The sequence below is a fragment of the Perna viridis genome, chromosome 9 (assembly GCF_037379345.1).
Source record: "Perna viridis isolate PV_CMFRI_1.1 ecotype Kerala chromosome 9, ASM3737934v1, whole genome shotgun sequence".
Lineage (NCBI taxonomy): Eukaryota > Metazoa > Mollusca > Bivalvia > Mytilida > Mytilidae > Perna > Perna viridis.
The window spans coordinates 30,927,570-30,951,532 of record NC_142453.1 but is presented as its reverse complement, the minus strand read 5'-3'; the positions used below and the strand labels follow the sequence as shown (position 1 = coordinate 30,951,532).

The window sequence follows — 23,963 nt, the reverse complement described above, 5'->3', positions numbered from 1 at the left end:
TCCTTTTGGACTGAAGTATGTGTTTGGCTAAGGAAGTTATTTGGTCTATACATGTTAAAAATGTATTGAACATGTTAAAGATAGGACTTCTGAAGTGACCAGTCGAACAGATACAGGATTCAGTTAAGACATATATAACTGTATTTAACAATACTTGTGCAATACAACTATTTGCCTGGAATGTGTTTGATATCTATGGCAAGTTTACTGTTTTCTTAGCCCCCATTTTATGGGGACTTACATATCATGCTCAGGTGACTTATTATGTAGAACTTGAAAGTCATGGGAACAGACAAACAGATTTGGGCACCAACATGTACCCTCTACTACTCATCCCTAGCAGTATAGACATCAGAGAATGTTTTGGCACTTTTTTAATTTCTATATAAATGATATGGACTTTAGTCATGTTAATAGTTAGTCATTTCTGTTTGATCAAACAAGTCCTCCTCATCAGTACTAGATAACAATTTCTCTGATTCAGATAATACTCTCTGTTGATATTGCTTCTTCATGTTCTTCAAATATTTAAACCAAGCAAGAAATCTTGCCTTCCTTAAAACAAGATCTGAAACAAAAGCATAAAAAATAAGATTACAGTATACTTTAAAAAAAATGTATTACTTATAACCACTTGATATTTTATTCATCATCAAATATACCACAATAATGCCTTGGTGCTTTAAAATTATTTACATGTCCTACTCAGTATTGCAAAAAGATTGATCACTTTTTTATATTATTTGTACCTACATGTTAAAGTTTGAGTAATATTTTCAAAGATGAAATTTAGATGTTCTTTTGTTGACCTAGTGTATCAATTCTCAGAGTAGATTTTTGGAGATATAACATTATATTACTATATCATATATTAAGATCAAAACATCTTTTTTGTGCATGCATTGTAAGTGTTTGTTTAAACCCTATATCATCTACCCTTTATCACACCTCTAGACCTATATTGCATACCCTATATCATACCCCTAGACCTATAATGCATACCCTTTATCACACCTCTAGATCTATATTGCATACCCTATATCACATCCCTAGACCTATATCGCATACCCTTTATCACACCTCTAGACCTATATTGCATACCCTATTTCACATCCCTAGACCTATAATGCATACCCTTTATCACACCTCTAGACCTATATTGCATACCCTATATCACACCCCTAGACCTACATGGTATACCTTACATGTATATCGTACCCCTTCACAGATTGTACTCAAATTACATTAAAATATATGATACAATGAAAATGACATGATGAAATCTGTATCACATGCTGTATCAAACCTCGACCTATAACATCCCATGGGCCGGTGGCCTTTGGGATGATATAGGAGTCTCAGGTTGATACAGCATGTAATTCAGTATGTATTTCTTTTTATTTGAGTTACTACATGCTATGTTTATTTGAGCTACTAATGAATTTACTTGGTGAATGCAGAGATTTTCTTTTAGGAAACCATAGAAATATTAACAGGATTTTTTTTATTTGCTGGGGCAAACATCTGGCATGGCTATTAATTTTGTGGTCAGATGTCTTATGTTACGATAGAAAACTCTCCCCATGACAGAGTCTACATTTATGGTATTCTCCTTAAACTGACCTCTAACAAACTCTGGTTTAATGTTATGTGTCACCACAGGATCAATATATTCTCCATGAACTCCTTTACACATTCCACAATACCAAACACATCCAAGAACAAGGGTAACCACAAACACAACACAGATCAACGCCCATTGGGGATCTTTAGAACTGTAAATAAAATTTTACATTATACTTCAGGCTTATTTTTCCGCCTAAAAGACTCAGGGCCTAATCTAGAAGGAGAATTGATGAATTATTCTGACTTCTCCCATTTGTCTTTGACAGGGAGAAGTTTTTGTAATGGATTACATAGACAACAAGAGGCTCTCAGGAGCCTGAATCGCTAACCTGGTTAAATTTAGTCTTTCAATGGCAATAAATTTAACAAGAAGTTTACTAATAATTTTGACCCAAGAAGACTTTGGTAGGACTTATCATAAGGATCAACATGGCTTAACAGAAAAAATGAAAATTTGACCACAGATAGATCTCATCATGCTGAACACTTTTATCCTAGGTCAGAATTTGGCTAAACCTAACAGTTTTGGAGATATATAATCAAAAATCTACAGTCTGACCCCTATGTTCTATCTTAAGTAATGGCGTCCATGGTTTTTGATGGTACAAAAATCTAAACATAACTTTAGTGCAAGATACCCTAAGGACATTCATACAAAGTTTGGTTCCAGTTCGTCAAATAGTGTCAGAGAAGATTTTTGAAAGAAATAACATTAAAAATAGCAAAAAAAAAAACATCGAAAAGGGCAATAACTCCTAAATGGCTTAACAGATTAAAATGAAATTTAGAACACAGATAGATCTCAACATGCTAAACACCTTTACCTAATAAGAATTTAGCTAAACCTAACAATTTTGGAGATATATGCGAAAAACTACGGTCTGACCCTTATGGTCTATTTATGTTCTACAGTCTGACCCCTATGTTCTATTTTTAGTAACGGCGGCAATGGTTTTTGACAGATCAAATATCTAAACACAACTTTTGTGCAAGATACCCAAGAAACATTCATACTAAGTTTGATTCCAATTGGTCAGGAAGGGTCAGAGGAGAGGATTTTTGAAAGAAATGACATTAAAATTAGCAAAAAAAATTGAAAAAGGGCAATAACTCCTACATGGCTAGACAGATTAAAATGAAAATTTGACCACAGACAGATATCATCATGCTGAACACTTTTACCCAGTCAGGATTTGGCTAAACTTAACAGTTTTGGAGATATATGTGAAAAACTACAATCTGACCCCTGCTCTATTTTTAGTAATGGAGACCATGCTTTTTGATGGATCAAAAATCTAAACATAACTTTTGTGCAAGATATCCCAAGGATATTCATACAAAGTTTGGTTCCAGTTGGTCAAATAATGTCAGAGAAGATTTTTGAAAGAAATAACATTAAAAATACCCCCAAAATAACGTCGAAAAAGGGCAATAACTCCTAAATGGCTTAACAGATTAAAATGAAAATTAGAATACAGATAGATCTTATCATGCTGAACACTTCTACCCCATAAGAATTTAGCTAAACCTAACAGTTTTGGAGATATTTTCAAAAAACTACAGTCTGACCCCTTTGTTCTATTTTTAGCAACGGCTGCCATGTGTTTTGACAGATCAATAATCTAAAGACAACTTTTCTGCAAGATACACCATGGAACATTTATACTACGTTTGATTCCAATTGGTCAAGTAGGGTCAGAGGAGAAGATTTTTGAAAGCAATAACATTAAAAATAGCAAAAAACATCGAAAAAGGGCAATAACTCCTTATTGGCTAGACAGATTAAAATGAAAATTTGACCACACAGAGATCTCATCATGCTAAACACCTTTACCTTGTGACAATTTGGCTAAACTTAACAATTTTGGAGATGTATGTGAAAAACTACTGTCTGACCCCTATGTTCTATTTTTAGTAACGGTGGTCATGTTTTTTGATGGATCAAAGTTCTAAACACAACTTTTGTGCAAGATACCCTAAGGAATATTTATGCAAAGTTTCATATAATTCATCTCAGTAGTTTCAGAGGAGAAGATTTTATAAAAATTGTTAACGGACGATGACGACAGTGGACGATGGACGCCAAGTGATGGCTAAGAATGTCAATATTTCTTGTTTTTTTTTTAAAACAGAATTTACTAAAACTTCTCCTTGTCATCTATATAGATATCTAGATAAGGCACTGAAGACTGCATTAAATTTCATAACCACATACAATGTATTTCAGTCATTGACAACCTCTAAAATAATGCATTATTTTGCACCGAGGCCAGCATTCCTGTGTGCTGCATGTATGTTTATTCTTCCTGTCAGGAAAGAGATGTTATTCTCATGATTTTTAATTTAATTTTTTTTATATATAGAAAAAAAATGTGACCTTTAGATTTATCTTCTTCAGTTTCAGTTATATCATATATACGGAAACTGGAAACAAGTAAATCCTATAACATGTTGTACAGGAAAAAGCTATGAAAATTTGTTGTTTTTTTAATTTGTAGAAAATTTACCAATAAATACATATACAATTAGTAAATAGTGAATAAACCAAGAAAAGAATATACTTTTTACTAGATATAAATGGTAGCATCTCACAAAAGCATTTTATCAGTTTACTTCAGTAGGTTAAGACAAAACATTTACTATGAGCACAGCTACCCTACAAGAGACATTGCTAAATTTAAACCTTGCCTTCATTTAGGTAAAATAGACTGCCTTTAATCAAGTAACAAAATTACAAACAAAATTATCTGAAATACAGATAACACAGTTTCAAGGAAATGTAACTCTCAAGTCACAAAAATGAAAAGATCTTGATTTTTGTGTGTTATTTCTATTGTTTTTATTCGGACATCACATTTATAATATCATGCTACAGGGTTTTAATTCCAGGTTGTACGTGTAAAGTACACAAAATTTATTTGTACACAGAGAATGTTATACTGTTCCTTAGCTGTTGATGGATCCAGAGATTTACTTCAAGTGGTTGAAACTCCCCATTTTTGGTTTTAAAAATTTGTCCATTCTGCACATTTTGGGGGCAAAAAAGGACAAATGATAGCTTGAAGATCCCATTTTTCCTAGATAGCTCCTTTCTACGACCTAGACCCATATTTAGGCATGCCATTGCTATTCATAGTTTGATTAAAAAACTTACTACTGCATCTGTAATAGTGTTTCCCAGTCTGGTATTCCTGGAATAGTTGAGTTACCAGTGGTATTCACATCTCTCTTGGTAATATGTACAGTGTCTTCAGTAGTTAAGATTGTACTGTTAAAACTCTTCACATCAGCAGTTTTTGCCGCTCTTTTTGTTAAAATATGAATTTTCACTTTCCGCTTTTTTTTCTGATTGAATACTTCAAAATATTGTGTTAAATTTTCACTTATATTTTCACTTGGTTTTTGGCTACAAATATTACGAAGTAACATGTTATGAATAAATATACCCTTTAAATATGATTTACACACTCTACAAATTATATATAAATATTCTGCAAATATATCACCAGATAACAAAATATCACAACAGCTCTTACTCAATTTTGTCCGTTCTTTCCTCATTAAAAGAATGTTACAAGTTAGGAAAGTTTGATTTAAATGATGTTTAGCTTTTCCTCCCATTGATTGTGGAACGGAAGAACTTTTGCTATGTAGTTTCAAGTTGACGGATACAGGAAAGTCTCCCTTGAATTTGAATGCCCTGAACTTTTGACTGTGTACTCCATTTGAAGTTGGAAAAGTGTCAACCTGTAAAAAGACAAGATTATGAGAGTATTGCACATCACCAAAGCATCAAACTAGGACAATTCACAGCCATCAAAATCACTTGCATTACTAACTCCCTAAAAAAACCTTTTAAAAGGTAAGCATGAACTTATAGAATATCATAATATGGGTTATGATGCCAGGGTTACATATATATACATTTTGCAACGTTATCTTGATAAATTTATTTCGTTATATCTATATAACTATATCATTATCTTGGTATAATTATATATCGAGATAACGATAAAATTACATTGAGTTAATGATATAATATAATTAAATCAAGATAACGAAATAAATATATCAATATAAGGATATAATTATATCGATATAACGAAATAATTATATTGAGATAAGGAAATAAATATATTGATATCACAATATGAATATTGAGATAACTATATATATATTTTGAGATAAGGATTGAATTATATTGAAATAATGATATATATATATATATCGACATAATGATATAATTTTATTTTTTAGGTCCTTGTGGGCTTCCATAGAAAAGAGACATACACAACAAAGAACGTGAAATAACAGAATAACACGTACAAAGAAAGAACTCCGGCTCCACTGAAGCAAGAATGTGACTGTGTTCTACAAATTATGACTATGTAATGACAGTATCAACAGTTGTAAGAATACTGTGACAGTGTCATGATAGTATGACATCTGTGAACATGTGGGATAATTTGCAATATCTTACGTGTGAAAAGTGTTGGACAGAAAGTGCTGTCAGTGTGAATAAATGAGTAAAAGCTGAGTTTAGCGCAATACACATCTCTTGACATCATCATTTCTCGGATTAATTGCCCAACCGGAAATTTAGTCCGCATTTGTTTATTCTAAGACCCATAACTGTGTATTTCCTTGACGAGATGTAAACAAATTGCGAAATTTCATTCTCTTTTTATTTGAAAGGTACATGTATTCGTCGTTGTATTTTATGCATTTAATATTTTTATTTATTATTAAATTTATTTCACTGTAATTGTGAATGTCAGTGGCTGATCCACAGGGGGTGCAGGGATTTGCACCCCCTTTTTGATGGAAAATTTTTCATTTTCATGTGTAAATTTACGAAAAATGACAAATAATGTCGTGGCATCCCCCTTTTCTGATGAACCCAGCTTCCCCTTTTCTGAGTGTCTGGAAATGCCCCTGCATGTTGCAAATTGCTCTCACATAAGGCCAAAAAATATTGTTTTGTTTCTGGTCACCTTACCAATCCTCCTTCAGACATCCTTACCCAAAAGATTTTATTTAAAATTTGAAACAAAATAAGTAGAAACCCTGCTGACTGTTTTACAGAAAAAATGTACAGAGTTATTATTTTCTATCCTTGATGGAAATACAAAGGTTTAGAAATACTGGTTGTGAATATTTAAAATTGATTGCAAAAAACATGTGAGTATGCTCTTGGACATGGACTAAGTCTATTATATGTTTATTTTTTGCAGATTTGATATATATATTGTATACCAAGTTTGGTGTCACATTTACATGTATTTCGTTTCAAAATTTAAAGCAAAATTAAAAACGAAAATTTAAAAAAAATGACAAACCTACAATTGTACCTACATATTCATGTATCTGACACAATTTAAGTGGGATGATCAGAACCACATCATTATTTTTTGGCTAATCTGGTATATACCTACATCAAATATCCTTTGCGTCTATCCGTTTAAAAAAAGGAGTTTATAATTGGTCATGGGTAGAACAAATTATATTAAACAGTGTTCTCATAATTTAAAAAAAGCACAGCGCTTATTGGCGTAGCACAGTTCATTCCTCCTGCCTCCAAAATCATAGCACAGTGCCCAAAGTGCATTCTAACTAAAATCAAATACTGATAGCACAGTGCTAAGAAACCATGGCACTGCAAAGTAAAGCGCTATAATGGCCTGAGGAGAACATTGAATAAAAAAGGGAAGTATCGTACTTGTTTATTTTGCTACCTTGTCCAGGATTTAAAAAAATTTTAAAAACCTTTATACAACAGAGATCAAAGCTTAGATGGTAGGACTCCTAAGCATAGTGACACTCCGACTATTCCTTGAAGCTTTCTTATTGTTAGATTAAGAACCAGCAACTTAGGCTGCACATTGAATTGGATAGATATACATGTACAATACCAAAATCACCTGTTAATGACAGAACATGCAAGAATTGCTCCTTTGGTGAAATTGAGGATGAGAAACATTCTTGTGACTTGTGAAAAATATGTACCTGGTAGCTATAAGACAAATCTATCTTCATTTTCAAAGTGATATCACACTTTATTATATTTGATTGTTTAAGTAGCAGTCTTTGTAAGAATCATGCAAAATCGGAATAATGTGATACACCCTAAAAAAGGCTACATATTTTTATTTTTGTAATTAAGTTGTTTATGGGTCTTTATTATGAAATGTGTAATTTTCCTTTAAATCTACCTGCTCTTAAGAGATAATCAACATTTAAAATCCAATAGATTCTATTGTATTTGAGTGTCATTTACAGAGTTATCTCCCTTAATTTTGAATTCTACAATGCATTCTATACATTTTTTATCTCCTATGAGAACAGGTTATACGAAAAACTACATGTTAATGTCTGTTGACTAAAGCCTTTTAAACAAAATATCAAAAATAAAAATATGTAGGCTTTCCAGCCATGTATCACATTTTGCATGATTCTTAGTTGGAGTGCTACTTAATTCAAAGAATTTAAAATGATCAGAAGCAATTGGGAACTTCCTGTGAAGCTAAGTGTACATGTAGCAATGAAATTGAAAATTGGCTTTTTTAATGTTCTGCCATAGATTCTTCTAGTTGTGTGTCACTTTGGAATTTGGTTGTCTCCCTTGGTATTACTTGTATGTAGTCTCTATTACCTTTTGTGTCTGTATTCTTTCTCAATATTTAAATATATATGCTTTGATGTTGTTTTCTTTAATAAACCAATATGAATTTGAATATTCTATACTACAACTTACACTCCTTGGGACGTTTAGGTATCCCACAAGCGTGATACCTGAGTGTACGCTAAACTCTCAACAAACGCACAACAAACAAACGCTTTTATAGCATAACACAGTTGTGCCTTAAATCCACATTCTGTAGACATGCTTTTGCATCTGAATCTTATGTGTATAGTATGTATATATGTTCATATAGTACAGATGTATGAACAATTTACACTTAAGGCAGATCCCATCTGATGTTTCTCCAAGGATAAAAGAATAATATAACCACACAATTCCAATTATTGATAGATTTTTATTAGTACTGGTGTATAATTAATTGAGTGCAGTCATTGTTCATCGATCACATTTAAATTAGATCTTTATTGCTCCCTCTTTTTTCTGTCACATGCAACATAGAAAAAAGGGTAGCAGTTAAGATCTAATTTTAATTACGGTCTCACTAACAACTTCTGGGTCAAAAGGCCATCACCTTACACGTGTATGTAGGACCCAAAATATACTATATAGACGGGACGTATTATGGTATACCGTTGTCAGTCTGTCCATCCTTCCATCCGTCCATCCGTCCATCCACACGTTGTGCGATAACTCAAATTCTCATTTATGGATTCAAATGAAATTTTAGCACAATATTAATATTAACGGAAGAAAGCTCCCTTTCGATTTTGAAGAATTTTTTATTTGTCGTTCCAGAGTTATGGAACTTTATTCACTTTAAAATTTATATTATTGTCAAATCTGATGTGATAACTCAGCTGTACTGATACTATTCTTGAAATTTTGCATACAGTTTTATAGACATGCTAGATTATGGTTGTATAATGGTATACCATTGTCCGTCCGTCTGTCCATTGATCCTTCCGTCCATCACTCAAATTGACTTTTACGGATTCAAATGAAATTTTAGCACAATATTAATATTCACAGAAGGACGCTCCGTTTCAATTTTGAAGAATTATTTATTTGTCGTTCCAGAGTTACGGAACTTTATTCACTTATATTGTTGTCAAATCTGATGTAATTACCACGACATAAGATTGCTGCTTACTTACAGTTTTGAAAAGCTGTATTATATTGGGACCAACAAATGACTTCAATTAATTCTACAATAGATTTGATTTTTATGAATACTGACAATTATCAGAGTGGTACCCTAGAAACTTATTATTCTGACCACAAGGCAATATGGACTTCCTTACAGTTGAAGTAGAAGGAATTGTACTATTAACTGTAGGTCTTACCTCATAATAATATTATTACATAATGAATTATTTGTCCAGTTTTCAATTCTTTAGTTTATTATAGTTGTATCTAGTTCAAAAACAAAGAATCCTATTGTATACTTTCATCATGTCAAACAGTTGTAAGATCATTTATACTTTTTGAATAACTGAAGAAAAAACTTTGCTCACTATATATACAAGCTAATTTTTTGGTAATCAGAAATCAGTTATTGTTTTCTAAAATTTATACCATCAGCTATTCTTATGGACGGGCGTATCTTGCGCTCTTATCGCAGATGTTTATTTCATTTCATCATCATCATTTCATGTTCATTTTGTCATCCATTTCATGTTCATCACCTGAATATAGCTGAAATATTGCTGCTCGGACGTTAAAACCTAATAATCAATCAATCATTGCTCTTATCCAATTTAGGGCAGAAAATGATAGGATTTTGTCTGAACATTTACAAAGCAGTCCCCCAAACGCTAGCTAGATATCTATCAAACCAGATACAAAATGAGTCAATTCTTATTTGTTTCTTTATGCTTGCATTATGTCGGTTCCATTAAAGAGGGTTGACAAGCAAAAAAAAAAGAAAGAAAAACAAGAAAAAAGTAAAAAATCGAAGCTGGCTGTGATTCTTTTAATTTATACAACTTCCTCTAAACACTTAACAAGTTTTAAAATGGGTGGTCAAAGCTGTTACCTTAATGAAGAAAATGTTATTCAAATGATACGTCCTACCAAAGTCATCTTCTGAGTCAAAATAGTCACACAACTCCTTGTTAGTTACTGCCCTATTTTTGAAAGGCAAAAATTTAACAGATGAGTTATTTGATCAGGCTTCTTGGAGCCTCTTGTTTGTTCCAGTGTAAAGTTTATAATGTATGAATGTCAAAAAGTGTACAGATTTAGTCAGCAGTGGATGGCTTTGAAAAGGATTTTAAAATTCCATAACAAAACAACCTAGTTTTACACAAAATGAAGAGTAGCCTCCCTTCTTCAATGAATTTCAATATTCCTTCTATATGATTTATTTCCCTTTTATTGTTGCAGTTAATCAAAAATCAACATTCAACTTTGAGACAGGATACATTTGTAATGTGAAATGGGTGAAAACAAAATTTGTCATGTACCATTTTTATGATTTTACATTGAAACCTTCTTAAAATTTAAGTCTTGAATATTTTTCTTTAGATGGGTGCAGGTGCAAGCAAAAAAAAAAATCCAAGCCCAGCAAAATTTTTGACCCCCGAAGCAAATACAGGTCAGAGGAGCAGAGCCTCTTCTGTGACACCAGCAGGAGGCAAACCTCCCAGTCGACCAAACTCAAGGTCTAAATCAAGGGACAGATCTCCAAGTGTAAATCCTCCAAGGAATGAAGTTAAGGATTTAATGATAAGTTACAGTCATGCTGATAAAGAATTTATGAACAAACTGAAAGGTAAAATCAGTAACCATTTATGTTTTCTAGCGGGATGAATGACATGTACTTAGAAAAAAGGGCACTTTCACATCTAAAGAAAAAAAAAACAGTGGCAGATTAAAGGAGTATTTCCTGAGGTTAGAACCCACTGTTTTTGGAAAAATTTTGCAAATTGAGTAATTTATAGCCTGGACCCCCATTTTAAAATTTTCTAGATTGGAACCCCCATTTTAATCACATCTTGATTCACCCCTGCAAATTTGTTACTTATAACTATTTTTGACATTTAAGCCAAAGTTTGAACAATTTTTGTTTTTTTTTTAATATTTTACAATCATGATTTGACTATATTTAATTTCTTTGTTCAAAAAAGCATTCTTGTGTCAGTATAAAGATACTATGTTGTTTCCTAATCTTTCTAAATATTTTTAAGACAGTTTTGATAGCTGTAATGCTTTTCTTTTGCTTTTCCTGTAATATCTTCAGATTTTTACAAGACAGTTACTGGTACATGTATTATGGTAGCTAATAGCTTACTACTTTGAAAACATGCCTGTACTACACATGAAATACATGTACATGCATGTAAAGTACACTCCAAACCCACTTATTATTATGGATACTTATTTTAGAATTGCATGATATCATTTTGTTTTCAATACTATTTATTTTGTCATAGAGCTCTCTTTTACATGTATTCCACAATGAAAATACTTACTAGTATGTACATTTAGGGTGATTGAATGTAATGATAAATTTATTCCTTGCCAAATTACCCAAAACTTATGGCTTATGAAAATAGGTAATTGTTTTATGATATTGAACTGTCTTCCAGATAATTTAGAATTAAATGGTATAACTGTATGGGTTGATGTGGTTGGATTAACGGCTGGTGTCGACTTTCTACAGAAGATAGGTCAAGCTATTTTAGAAGCCAAGGTAAGATCTAGTAAACATAAATGGTAGATTCTTATGTCACCATCATAAAAATATGGGGCAGGTGGGACGATTTAATTCATTTATTTCATAAGGGATATTTGCTAGCCTAGTTTTAACTATATGAAGTATAGACAAGTTCTAAATCCATAGCCAGATTAGCTTCAGAAATGAAATATTGTTTTATTTATCAAGAAATGAAAGATTTGTGTGTTATAGTATCTCAATACTAGAAACTGACGTGAAAAATATCCTGATTTTAAAATTCCTGCCCTAATTTTTTAGTGGGGGGGGAGAGGATGAGAATCTGCAATGTATTAATAAATTTTATTTGGCCCAACATACATTCTGGTGCTCTGTGTTATTTTTTCCCCTATTAAGATGCAAATGCATGAAATTTGGCAAAAGTTTAAAAGAACAAAGCAAAAAAATAAAAGATAAAAGGTAAATGTCACCAAATCAGCTTCATAATGTGTATACTTAACAAGTCTGAAATTGTTTTAGAGAAGATTATTTCTTTTCTCGGGGAATGGAGTTACATATATCTGTTGTCTTACTTTGTGTAATATGTATTATCATTAATCAGTAAGATAGTGGTCTGTTAGGATTTGTATGTGTGTGGCTCATGAATTAAATGCTTGTAATGAGCCCTGCCCATGTACTGTGGTGACAAGGAAATCAAAATTCAAAGAAAAAAATTTTAATTTTCAAACAAATATATCATGTAATGGTAGACATATACTTTGTATATATATGAACATATAAGATGTTGTTTCCAGGTATAAATAAAACAAATTTTCAGATAGACATTTGATCCTGAATTATACTGAACAGGTTGTTATCATTAAGTATAGTACACTTGATAGTTTGCTCAGATTTATCTAATTCCTTAGTATTTTTGTCTTCTGTTGGGTTGAATATTTTAAAAGTATAAGACTAATCATACTGTTTTTTTTTTCCATGATTTCAGCTTTTCATAACTTTGCTCAGTACAAACTCTGTAAAATCCAAATACTGTCAGGATGAAGTTGCCCTAGCATATATATCTCAGAAGGCAATGTTTCCTGTTGCCATAGAGACAAGAGAAGCAATCCAGTCATACATGGATACAGGAATGTAAGAGGCAATGATGCAATTCCCATAACACATTGCTAAAACAATCCCTGGAACTGAGTTTGTAATAATCAGATAATAAATAAAATTTTAGATACTTGTATACTAAAGAGTAATCAAGGGAACCAAGATTTTAGTGGAAATCAAAAGAATGTAATCCAGGGATGAAGACCAGATATGGAAAACAGATATACAACAAAGAACATAAAATAACAAAATAATACATACAAAGTAACAAATATTATTGAGCAACTCGGACTTCACAGCAAATTATTAGCATGAACAAGGTGTACTGGTAGGGGAAGTGCCCTCTGCTTTTCTAGAACACCCGCCAAGTTTCTCATAAAAAGTCAAGTCCAGGGTAAAGTAAGTCTTGTTCTCCAAATAACATACAAAAAATATTATGGTGTAAAAAATTGCAGTGTAAAAAATTACTTATTACAGCCTTGACCTTGAAACCTTAAAACTTTGATATTGAGGGTGTTTATGTTTTAAAAATACATATGAACCCCTTTATAATTCCTGTTCATATTATGGTGAATTTAATACAATTTTAGGAAACTTCAGACAGCCAATCTGGAATGGAATTTCTTCTTGAACCCAGATGACTTTACTGGTGACTTCCAAAAGCTATTGTCAAAACTTAAACTGGAATTAAAAGATCAAAGTGAAGGTAGGTTTACTTCTGAAAGAAATACTGTTGTACATCTTCATTTTTTTTTTTTTTTATGAAATGAATTCTTCTTGCTGCAAGTTTTTTTTTATTTTCTGATAATAAAACTTTAGCTATTTCTAATGTAAATAAACAAATGATAATGATAAGACTGTTGATAATCATAATTATAATTTTCCTATTTTAGGGAAGGAGAGCAAGAAGAGATTAAAGAAACAACAAGATTCCTTCTCAAGTTCTCTGAAAAAATCGAAAGAAAAGCAGGAAGTATACCTTGTTGAGAACCCAGATAAATACTGGACAAACTTGTATGGAGATCAAGATATGATATCATGGCAAAGGTCAGAAATATACCATTACTGATATGAAATGCAGTCATTATCTTGGTTTATGTTCCAAAAAATATGTATTATAAATTATCAAATTTTTCCTGTGCAATAAATTTTGATACTTTTTTAGTTCACATTTCTCAGTGTTCTATTAAGCGCTTATAATACTCTTTTATTCAGATTTCAAACAAATTCTGTATTTCATTCTTCGACTTTTTCCTGCCAAAACATCACTTTTTTTTTGTGGTTTGAAATGCCAATCTGCTGATTACAAAATTTGAATTTATTTGAAATGACATGGAAATATTTTGAAAATCTATATAATAAATAGGATAATCAATTGGTTATTGTGAATAATGAAAGATAACAGTTATTACAGGTGCCGAGAATGCTTGGAAGTTTAATTTGTGCAAGGAACTTGTTCAAAGCACTTGTTAAATCTAAGCGCTCAGGTTACTCTTCGGTATTTGAGATCCTACTTTGGTTATTCACACTTTCCAATTCATCAGCTAAGCACTATTTTGATGAAAGGTACAATTATATTGTCTTTAGTCTTTCTCCTCATTCACCATCCATAACACTTTGGTTTCCAAATGAAAAAAAAAATACTCAGCTGAATCCTTTGAAACTGAAAACCTGTAAGACTTGTGTTCCTTACTCTAGGTTTTCCTCATTTAGAAACAAAAAAAAAAACAATTATAAATCTTACCCCTGCTAAAAGGGTTAGTCACGCTGTCATGACAAAGGGGATTAGTATGTTTCTGTTGCATTTTGTTATCTAGCCAACCTAACCCCTTAGTCATGTTAGTAAGGGTTAGTTTATTTATAGTATATTTATAACACAATTTTTTTAATTCCAAAATGATAAATACTATAGCTTTTATAATGAAATGAAAAATATTCCCATTGCACAATTGTTCAGTACTATGAAGCACAGATTAAGGCCAGTTTCAGCAAAATCCAAACTGTAGTTATCTAGTCATGCCTTTTTTAACCTTTTGCAATCCCCTTTTTTTCACCATTTCATGCCGGGTTATAACATAATGTAACATGAATGCCCTATTTTTAAAGGTTTGTCAAGGATTTTGAGAAGAATTTCAGTAGACAGATGAATGCAATTTTCACTGGTGAAGACAAGGAATGGCTGATAGCTAACCTTTATAGCGAAATGGAGGACTCTGATGAAGACGATGACATGTTATTCAAGGAAAACTTTTTAAGTATGGAAGTTAATCCTTGTAGAGTTTGATTCAATTGACTTAGTAATTAGATTATTTGTTGTGAAGATAATATGAATACAGGTAGGCTAGGCCACTGAAATTTGAAGTTTGTTCATCCACATGCACTTCAAATGATGACTTATTTTTGGAGAAATCAGATTTAAAATATAACAGAGAAAAGTATAATATATGATAGAGTCAAGCTTTTCATTAACTTCAATCCCCTGACTCTTTCTACATAGTTTTTGAAATGGACTGGAAAAAATATATGTGTGTCAATAATTCAGGGATCACTTTCTAAAGGATTTGAGCCATAGTTCCTTTACTTTTTTTCTATTGTAAGAAAGGGTTAAATAGCCATTCAATTTACCATTCATGGAATCATTTATTTGAGAGGTAATTTCATTTTTTTGTGGGAAAAAATTTAAATGAAAGAAGATTGGAATGGAAATTCAGTGAAAAAAAATCTGTTTAACAAAAATATCAATACATACAGTAAAAATTACTATAAAAAAATTACAGGTTACATGTATAAGATACACAATTGAAAGAGATGACAGCTGTAGCATGTTTTTCTTTTTTACAGACTTTTGTAGGGTTGATGGAGAGTTACAGCCCCTGTGGCCGAGAGTAGAAGAATATACAAGAGAACTTTATGCCATGAGGGAAGTGTTTGATATGGACTCCTCTGTCAGGATTGAAGCTATAGAAAACTTAGGTATTATTTATTAACATTTATAGAATAGACCTATGATGGTCTCCTTTGAAGACCGAGGCAGTGGGTGGCACATGCCACAGTTTGTTTAAAAAATTGTTATATATAAACGTTAGGGATCACAAACTCTTGTTTTCTAAAAATTGAATACTGTAAACATATTAATTTTTGCAGTGTACTAATTTTAGCTATTTTCGCAGCGTTCAGAAAAGCAGGAAAAATAGTGTTCCATGAAATGGATTTTGAACACTATTTAATGCCTATCACTTTTTGAAACTGTGAAAATTGATACCCATGAATAAGTTTATGTGACATAAATGAAAATTAGCAACAGCAAAAATTGATATGTTTAAAGTATTGGATTGTAATTAACTGAATAGGTAAGAATGAAATAAATTACATAGAAAGCACTAAAACTTTAAGAAAGGGAAACAACTCATTGGTCTTTTCATAATTTAGTTGAATTGTTAGGGAACTGGAAAAATATTAGTCATCAGGTTTTGATACAGAAAAATTCAAGATCTCTGGGTATCATAATGATTATAACATTAGAACAAAACATTAAGTGAAATGTGTTTAGTCTGTGCCACCCATATCATGATTGTGTTATGTGTATGGTCATTGATGTTCTCATAAAAGGTAGAAAAACTATTTGATATGTTGAGTGATACATATGCTTTTAACTTGTGTGAATTTCATAATTTCAAGTACCAGGAGTAGATGTGAGACAAATACATGTATAATAAGATGAAACTGATGTTTCGAAATAGTCTTCATCTTTCATATGTCAAAAATGACACCTGAGCTAAATATTTTTTTAAGTGAACCGTATTTTTTTTTACTGTGATATAGTCTAATAATACCTATGTTATATTAGATTCTGTAGTCAATGGATCAAACACCAAACATTTAGGTTTTATTTTGTTGCAAAATTTTTGTCATTACTTTTTGTATTTAAAATATGTTGTAAGGAATGGTACTTGAAAAATGAGCCAAATACTAATTTTTTTTTTAATGAAAATAAAATTGTCAAAATATTTTACTGAAGGGAGATAATTTGGTTGGAACATGCTTTGAAATTTCAAACTTTGTTTATTTTAACTTCTTTACATTTTTAAAACCAAAATGACGGACATGGTGTTTCTGGATTCGTGTGTGAATTATATGTAACACAAAGCTTGATTGTTGTATATGATATGAACCCTCATCTTGAATTTCATTATTTTACTGTAACTTGTGACATCTTTTCTGTAGGAAAGTTTCAAAGTACAACAGTGATAAATGCATTAAAAGATTTATTGAGAAATAAATCATCAAACGTTAGAGCTGTAGCTGCTGTTTCATTGGTCAAAACAGGTGACAAAGATCCGTCTACAGTCGATAATCTTATGAAATGTTTAAATGACAAAGATAGATTAGTAAGAGAGGCAGGCTGTTTAGCTCTTGGGCAACTCCATGCCAAGAAGGCTGTGCCAAAACTGTTACATTTATGGTATGTTTTTCTGTTGTGTAATCAGCCTACAGTAAGGGCTTCTTCATTCTTTTATTCAGTAAATTTAGGGTGATGAAAATTCATGAAATGTTGCTGGAAACTTACACAATATCCTATACACAATTGTAATATAGCAAGGAATTATCATTAAATTTCTAAGGCTTTTGCAATAATTTCTAGAAATGAAATTTAAGACTATTAAATTTAAATTCAATAGTCTCTTTTCCATAAAATAAATCATGAAATTTTGTATTAATGAAAAATAAAAGAATAAGTTTGTTGTATAGTAGCTTTAGTTTCAACCACGATAAATAATAATTTCTATCTAAGAAGACAGTTTTGCTATGGTATTTAAGGAGGTAGACCTATAGTAAGGGACATTACTCTTGAAATCAGTGATATGTTTGTATCATATTCAATTTCACCAAACCCTATCAAGCTTCCATTTGAAACAGAATGAAATCAGTCCAAGTTACTTTGATGCTTACATAAGATTGATGTTAAATTGTGAATACAAACGTTCCAATGATTTCTAAGAGTTGTGTCCCTTACCCTAGGTCTACCTCCTTAAACAATCAAAAAGACATTTTGCTGCAAAATCTTGACATTGCAATGGCATGAGTAGTAAATGCATATTCAAATTTGATAATTTCTTAAAATCTTAACTTTACTTTTCAAATAGGAGAAATGATTTCATTTCCCATGTGAGAGAGGCAGCTCAGGCTGCATTGGAACAAATAGGTGGAAAAGAAGTTGAAGAAGCAATGCATATTACCAAGGTTTTGGCTGACGAGATAAGAATGCTTACAGCAGAGTAGTTATTGGAAACAACAAAGACATTGCATAGAAAAATTGTAAGAAACACTTGGATCCTTATGTCCAAGCCTCTGTACCTCAACATGTGGTGATAGATTATTAGTGGTTGGAATTGAGTAAAGTGTCATATTATGGGTATTATATATTATAGATAGAAGACTAGAAGAAATGATAAAATTTGTTACACTTTCTATTTAAGTAATGTTTCTAATTTTCAGAAAAGGTTTATATCAAAATAACCCGGTTTGTGGCAGTTTACACTTCCACTTCATTCCCAACCATGTTATTTTGTATAACCTGTTCAAAAATTAGATGCATTCCTTATAATTTAATTTATAAATGTAATTGGATTCCTGTCCAAATATTATTATTTGATCTGTAATGACAACATTACTTGGTTTGGGATTATTTGAATTGTTGAGTGTTGCCCAATCGACAATAACATCACAGTACCATGCCAAATAATGCAAAATAACCTGGTTTGCTCAAAGGCAATCATCCAATTAGAATGCTTGTTACAAATCAAATTTCCTTGTTTGCTTGTGATATTACAGAAATGTGCAGCTGTTTTTGGTTTTGTATATTGTATAGTTATACATGTTACTGCATTGAACTCAGGTTGAATGATTCCTTGATTTTGATTGAAATCGAGGTAGTAAATTAGCTTTATCAATCATATTGTGATGTTTTTACTAAAGCTGGATGTATGAAACTAATGCTAAATAGTTAATTCACCTTAAAATATGCAAAGTTGCCAAACATAATTTCTGTCTTACAGTACAACCCATAGTTTTAGATGCCTGATCAAATAAGCCAGTAGTTTCTGAGGTAATATGAGTTGGAAAAGCAAATGCAAGGAAAAAGTCAAAAGGTCTTTTCAATGTTTTAAAAAAGGGGGCAATTTCTTTTGTTCCTGTCCTTTGCTATATACAGGTAGTTAGCATACATACTCAAGCCATCAAATGATTACGAAGTCAATAAATTGAAAGATTTGTTGGCAAATACAATAAAACCTGTCTACACCTTTTTACCAAAACTTATTTTGGACTGTAGAGTTGGATTTAGACAGATGTTTGGCTTTCTTAGGTTCAGAATGCACTTAAACTGACATAAAGGGATTCTAAAAAGGTATCTTGTTTTGACTGGTTTTCAGTTTATTTGGGAATCACTTTACATGCAATTCTTACAAAAATTCATCAACCTTATTGTTTTTTGGTTTTTTTGTTTTTTCATTTTCCTAGTGCCTAATAAACTTTTGTCTCAGGTTTTTGTCTTGATACTAAAAATATTGGCAATTTCAAATGACAGTGTTACAGAAATCGACTGTGACATCACTGAATAACACAAGTTTTGAAGGTCAGCATCTCATGTTTTGGGTCAGTGTGATTTGTCTTTCTTGTAAAAGTGCCATTACTTTGAATTGATCCTTTATTGGTGCTTCTTTGGTGCTCCAATACATCTGAAGGAACTACTGGCACAAACACTTCGATTTTTTATATGAAAGGGTAAATTCTTTTCATCTCGAGACCCGAGTTGCTCGTCACAAAGAATACTGATATTACCAATCATTTGATTGTGGCATTCTTTTTAAATTATAGTTTGCTTGCTTATATCATTGTTCTGAAGAATGTATCACTACTTGAAAACAAAATTAAAACTCAGAATGATTTTACAATTTGTCAAAAATATTTGTTAGTTTGTGTGAAATATATTTTCACTTGATTTAATTAAGCTATGAAATATAGTTATTTCATGTGCTGCATTTTTTATGGTTATATTAAGTTGTGTGAGGATTGTAAACTTCGAAGAAAATATTTTGTTTCCACTTTCAACATTCCTTTATACCCCCTCGCAACAAGAGTAGGGTATACATAGTAATTTGGAATCACCTTGTCCATCCAAAGGCTTTCATTCAATTATCTGTTTTCATTGAATGAATTGATTTCATATTTGGTGCATGGCTTTATATAAATGGGGCATATATTATAAGTGATTTTGGATGCTGTCTGATATTAACTTCCTGTTTTGTGGGGCTATGCCATTTTTCACCTTATAAAATGACAGAGAAATTTTTTGTCACAAAAATCTTAAATCATAATGTATGGATTGATTTCAAATTCAGAGGTGACTTTCAATAGATAGGGCATATGTTGTAAGGGATTTTAGTTGCTGTCCAGTATCAACTTTGGTATGAGTAGAGGTATACTTAAGTGATGGGTCCATAGAATCACCTATTAGATGGGTTGCCCATCAGAGGGGCCCACAAAAAAGCCTTGATGAACAATATTAAATAAGTGCATATACACACAAACATATGCTATTTTCGTAAATTTTCAAATTCATAATAGGGGGGACCTGGATCCACTAATGACTTTCACAGTAATGAGTATGACTTCATGTCTTGTTATGATTTAATTTTCATTTAAAGCCTAGGAAATGAAATATTTTTGAGATTACATTAGTAACATTTTATTATTTATCTTTACATTTGTCACATTAACATTGAACAAATATATATAAATAGGTTATAGAGATCATAAAAGGGCTAGATACTGTCCATGGGAACTTCAAGGTCATTCCTGCTATTCTTAAATTAACCTCAGATACAGAAGAAAGAAAACCATTGTATTGTATTTACCAGAAATGCAGCAGTCTGTGGGATAAAGTAGTTCCATCCCCAAAACGGGAGTGAAAAATTAAATAAAGTTATCATTGCAAATCAGACGAGTTACGAAAAAAAGTAATAGTAAAAAAATCAACCAGTCCAATCAAAATTTGAGAATAAAATCTGACAAATAGAAGTCCTGACAGATTCTTCCACCACATGCATACTGAGGTTTATCTTCTGTGTAAAGGAGAAAAGTTATGAAGTTTTGATTAGATCAACTGCATTAGGTTGTAGTGAAGATCTTAAATTATCTCTGTATATTGAATATTATCACCAAAGTGCCTTTTATGATTTATATTTCTTGACACAAACCTAAACAAATTATCTAAATAAATAAATATAAATGTTGTGTATGCTTTATACTAGAATGAATATTTTCTGATGTAATTATTGACTGTACACAATTTGGATAGCTTCTGCAATGATTAGTTGGATCATGGATTATTTCCATCAATGTTGGTATTATGTCATACGTTAAAAGGGCATGCATCCATGTAAAACCAGGCAGTGGATGGTACATGACAAATTTTCTTTTCCAAAAATCTTTTTCATATCTCAAATGCATCCTTCCTCAAAGTTGAATGTTGATTTTTGGTTAAATGCAATGGGTAACGAAAAATGAATTACATAGAAAGCATTGGAATTCATTGAAAAGGGAGGTAACTTTTTTATTTTGTGCAAAATTTGGTTGCTTTGTTAGGGAACTTTAGAATTGTGTTCCAAGCCATCAATTGTCAATTTTAAAAAATTGTACTATCTGACAAACATGTGATAAAAACATTATATTTATATTAATATTTTTATTGTCCTCAAATGGAATTGTTTAAAATACAATATATGTAGTGTATACTATTGTTATTAGGCATTTATTTATTTTACATCTTACTTGAAAATATATGATATATTTTAGTTAAGTGCCTGTAAAATAGACCATTTGCATTATTCCATTATACCCCCTGCTCAGTGTGAAGTAAATAGTAGTCATGGTGGCGGTCCTTCAATTTGTCGGCCCACAACTTTTTTTATTGTCTTCTCAGCAACTATCATAACAACATGATGTTTTGGAAGAAGCTTTCTATATGTATGCAATATGATGGGATTCAGTTTCAGACTAAAGTGACATCAACTGTCTATTTAATGACTATATAATTGTTTGTATTTTGACCATATTGTTACTGGGTTGGGAAACTGAGAGTATCCTTTACTAAGCTAGTTTTCTAGTTTTGATTTGTTGCTCACACACTTTTTTTTATCTTTTCCGTCCTGTAATATGTGATGATATACAATATACAATGTATTACTAGGGCAAGTATTTTTTCTTGAAATTTATAGCATTTTTGAATATTTATTTTTTTTTTAATTTCTATCTTTTTTATTTTTAAAAATTTGTATAATAATTACCCGATAATCTTTTAAGGGTATATGATTTTTCATCCATCCATCTATCTTATTAGTGCAACTCCTCCTGAACAATGAAGTTGATTTTTTTGACATTTTAAAGCTCATATACAGACTCCATCCTTATTACAATTGATAAAATTTCATAAGGAGTATGAAGTATTGTTGAATGTCTGCAAAAGGAGATTATGAATATTAAAATGTTTCTTTTGGTGTTTCTGTTTTGCTATTTTTCATAAGTGTGTGATACTGATTAGTGTATGTTTTTTTAATTGATGTAAGTTCTGTTTTTTTCTTTCAATGGAGTATTTTTGTCTTCAGAAATCAACATTTTTGATGAACTTTATCAAGCAAATATATTTCATATATATGTATTTTTTGTTTCTTGAGTATATTTTTTAAGTTAACGTGCCAAGTAAACATGTCAAGTTGTTTTCCATTGTAAGTTTTACCATACAATTTTATAGTCGTTGGCATATTCAGGGGAACCATTGGATTCTTATACTTTGCATTTCATCTCCCTTCCTTACTGTTTTCCTTATTATTTTTTACTGTAAATTCTATTCTTTTTTTCAATTTACTTCCTCCAAACATCCTTTCTGATCAGTTTGAATGTACCCATACCCAACACCAGCCTTAAAAAACAACCACTTCTAATTACTGGTTTCACTATGCCGACAGGGATTTATTAAATTAGTATGTACTTTTTCCATCTAATTTGCTGCATGTGGTTTAAAGTTGACAAGAAAATAGATTTTCTTATTTTCCTTAGTCATTTATGAAACCAACTCTTTTGATTTAAAAATTTGGAGGTAGAATATTTTGTTACTTAGTGTTTTAGTCTGACACTAACTAAAGCCTTTATGCAACCTCAATTCTTTATTTTTAAAAAAAATCATTTTGTAACCCCAAAAAATTTGTACTCAACTGTTTATTAAACATTAGATACAATTTAAAAAACAATAAAAAATGTGGAAATATATAAAATCAGAAGTGAACATATGGTGAAAAGATAAATGTATTTGAAAAAAAAATGGAATTCTGTTTTAAAGTGTACGAAAATTCATTTCTGAAACATGCTTCATCTCAAATGAAAATATGATAAAGAAAAGAGCTAACACTCATTTCTTTTATTCTCTATGGAGTTTAAAAAAAAAACTGATAAGGCTTGTTTGTGATATGTATTGCACTTCCAAATCCTCAAATAAAAAAAAAATAAATTATGCTCACTTGCTACAATATTTTTTAAATGGATGTACAAACCTTATATTAATTTGGTGTGGCCTAGAGGTTACTTAATTTGTGTATTTCAAGTATGAAGCAGAATTACTTTGCTTTATCTGTATGAATTTAACATTATTTATATATTGTTAGAGGTTGTTATTTAAATAAAATTTTCATGATTGTTCAATCTGTTCATTTTACATGTTTTATCAGTAACAGACAAAATGATTCTGAATTAGAAACAAATGGTAAAAATCTCTACAAAATGTTGACTTATACCATCACCAAAATAGAACCCTGAAGAAATAGAACCCCTGACAAAATAGAACCCTGAAGAAATAGAACCCTGAGGAAA

At 31.2% G+C, this 23,963-nt stretch overlaps 2 protein-coding genes across 3 annotated transcripts; one reads left to right on the top strand and one right to left on the bottom strand.

The window, feature by feature from the left end:
- Nucleotides 1-359: 359 nt before the first annotated feature.
- LOC148607782 (uncharacterized) lies at nucleotides 360-6,241 on the bottom strand. The gene is made up of 4 exons (XM_088547033.1): nucleotides 6,107-6,241; nucleotides 4,781-5,373; nucleotides 1,624-1,775; nucleotides 360-568 (listed from the first exon to the last, which is right to left on the bottom strand). Exons 1-4 carry the CDS (start codon nucleotides 6,179-6,181, stop codon nucleotides 411-413), a joined length of 978 nt encoding a protein of 325 aa, XP_088403159.1. The 5' UTR covers nucleotides 6,182-6,241; the 3' UTR covers nucleotides 360-410.
- A 5-nt stretch (nucleotides 6,242-6,246) lies between these two features.
- On the top strand, nucleotides 6,247-23,795 carry LOC148607781 (uncharacterized). Of its 2 annotated transcripts, none has more exons than XM_088547032.1 (10): nucleotides 6,247-6,321; nucleotides 10,796-11,042; nucleotides 11,860-11,963; nucleotides 12,931-13,076; nucleotides 13,631-13,746; nucleotides 13,934-14,087; nucleotides 15,147-15,295; nucleotides 15,882-16,013; nucleotides 17,265-17,502; nucleotides 18,185-23,795. In XM_088547032.1, exons 2-10 carry the CDS (start codon nucleotides 10,796-10,798, stop codon nucleotides 18,318-18,320), a joined length of 1,422 nt encoding a protein of 473 aa, XP_088403158.1. In that variant the 5' UTR covers nucleotides 6,247-6,321; the 3' UTR covers nucleotides 18,321-23,795. The 2 variants fall into 2 exon arrangements, with proteins under 2 accessions (XP_088403158.1, XP_088403156.1); XM_088547030.1 differs by lacking the exon at nucleotides 6,247-6,321 and adding an exon at nucleotides 9,342-9,601.
- The last annotated feature ends 168 nt before the right edge of the window (nucleotides 23,796-23,963 follow it).

Excerpts from the sequence above, each read along its gene's own strand:
- LOC148607781 (XM_088547030.1), top strand. The coding sequence starts at position 9,557 with ATGGACTTCCTTACAGTTGAAGTAGAAGGAATTGTACTATTAACT. Across the intron at positions 11,964-12,930 it reads AAGCTATTTTAGAAGCCAAG|CTTTTCATAACTTTGCTCAG; the intron begins GTAAGATCTAGT and ends CCATGATTTCAG. Across the intron at positions 13,747-13,933 it reads ATTAAAAGATCAAAGTGAAG|GGAAGGAGAGCAAGAAGAGA; the intron begins GTAGGTTTACTT and ends TTCCTATTTTAG.
- LOC148607782 (XM_088547033.1), bottom strand. The coding sequence starts at position 6,181 with ATGTGTATTGCGCTAAACTCAGCTTTTACTCATTTATTCACACTGACA. Across the intron at positions 1,776-4,780 it reads ACACTATTACAGATGCAGTA|TTCTAAAGATCCCCAATGGG; the intron begins GTAAGTTTTTTA and ends TTTTATTTACAG. Across the intron at positions 569-1,623 it reads TAAACCAGAGTTTGTTAGAG|ATCTTGTTTTAAGGAAGGCA; the intron begins GTCAGTTTAAGG and ends CTTTTGTTTCAG.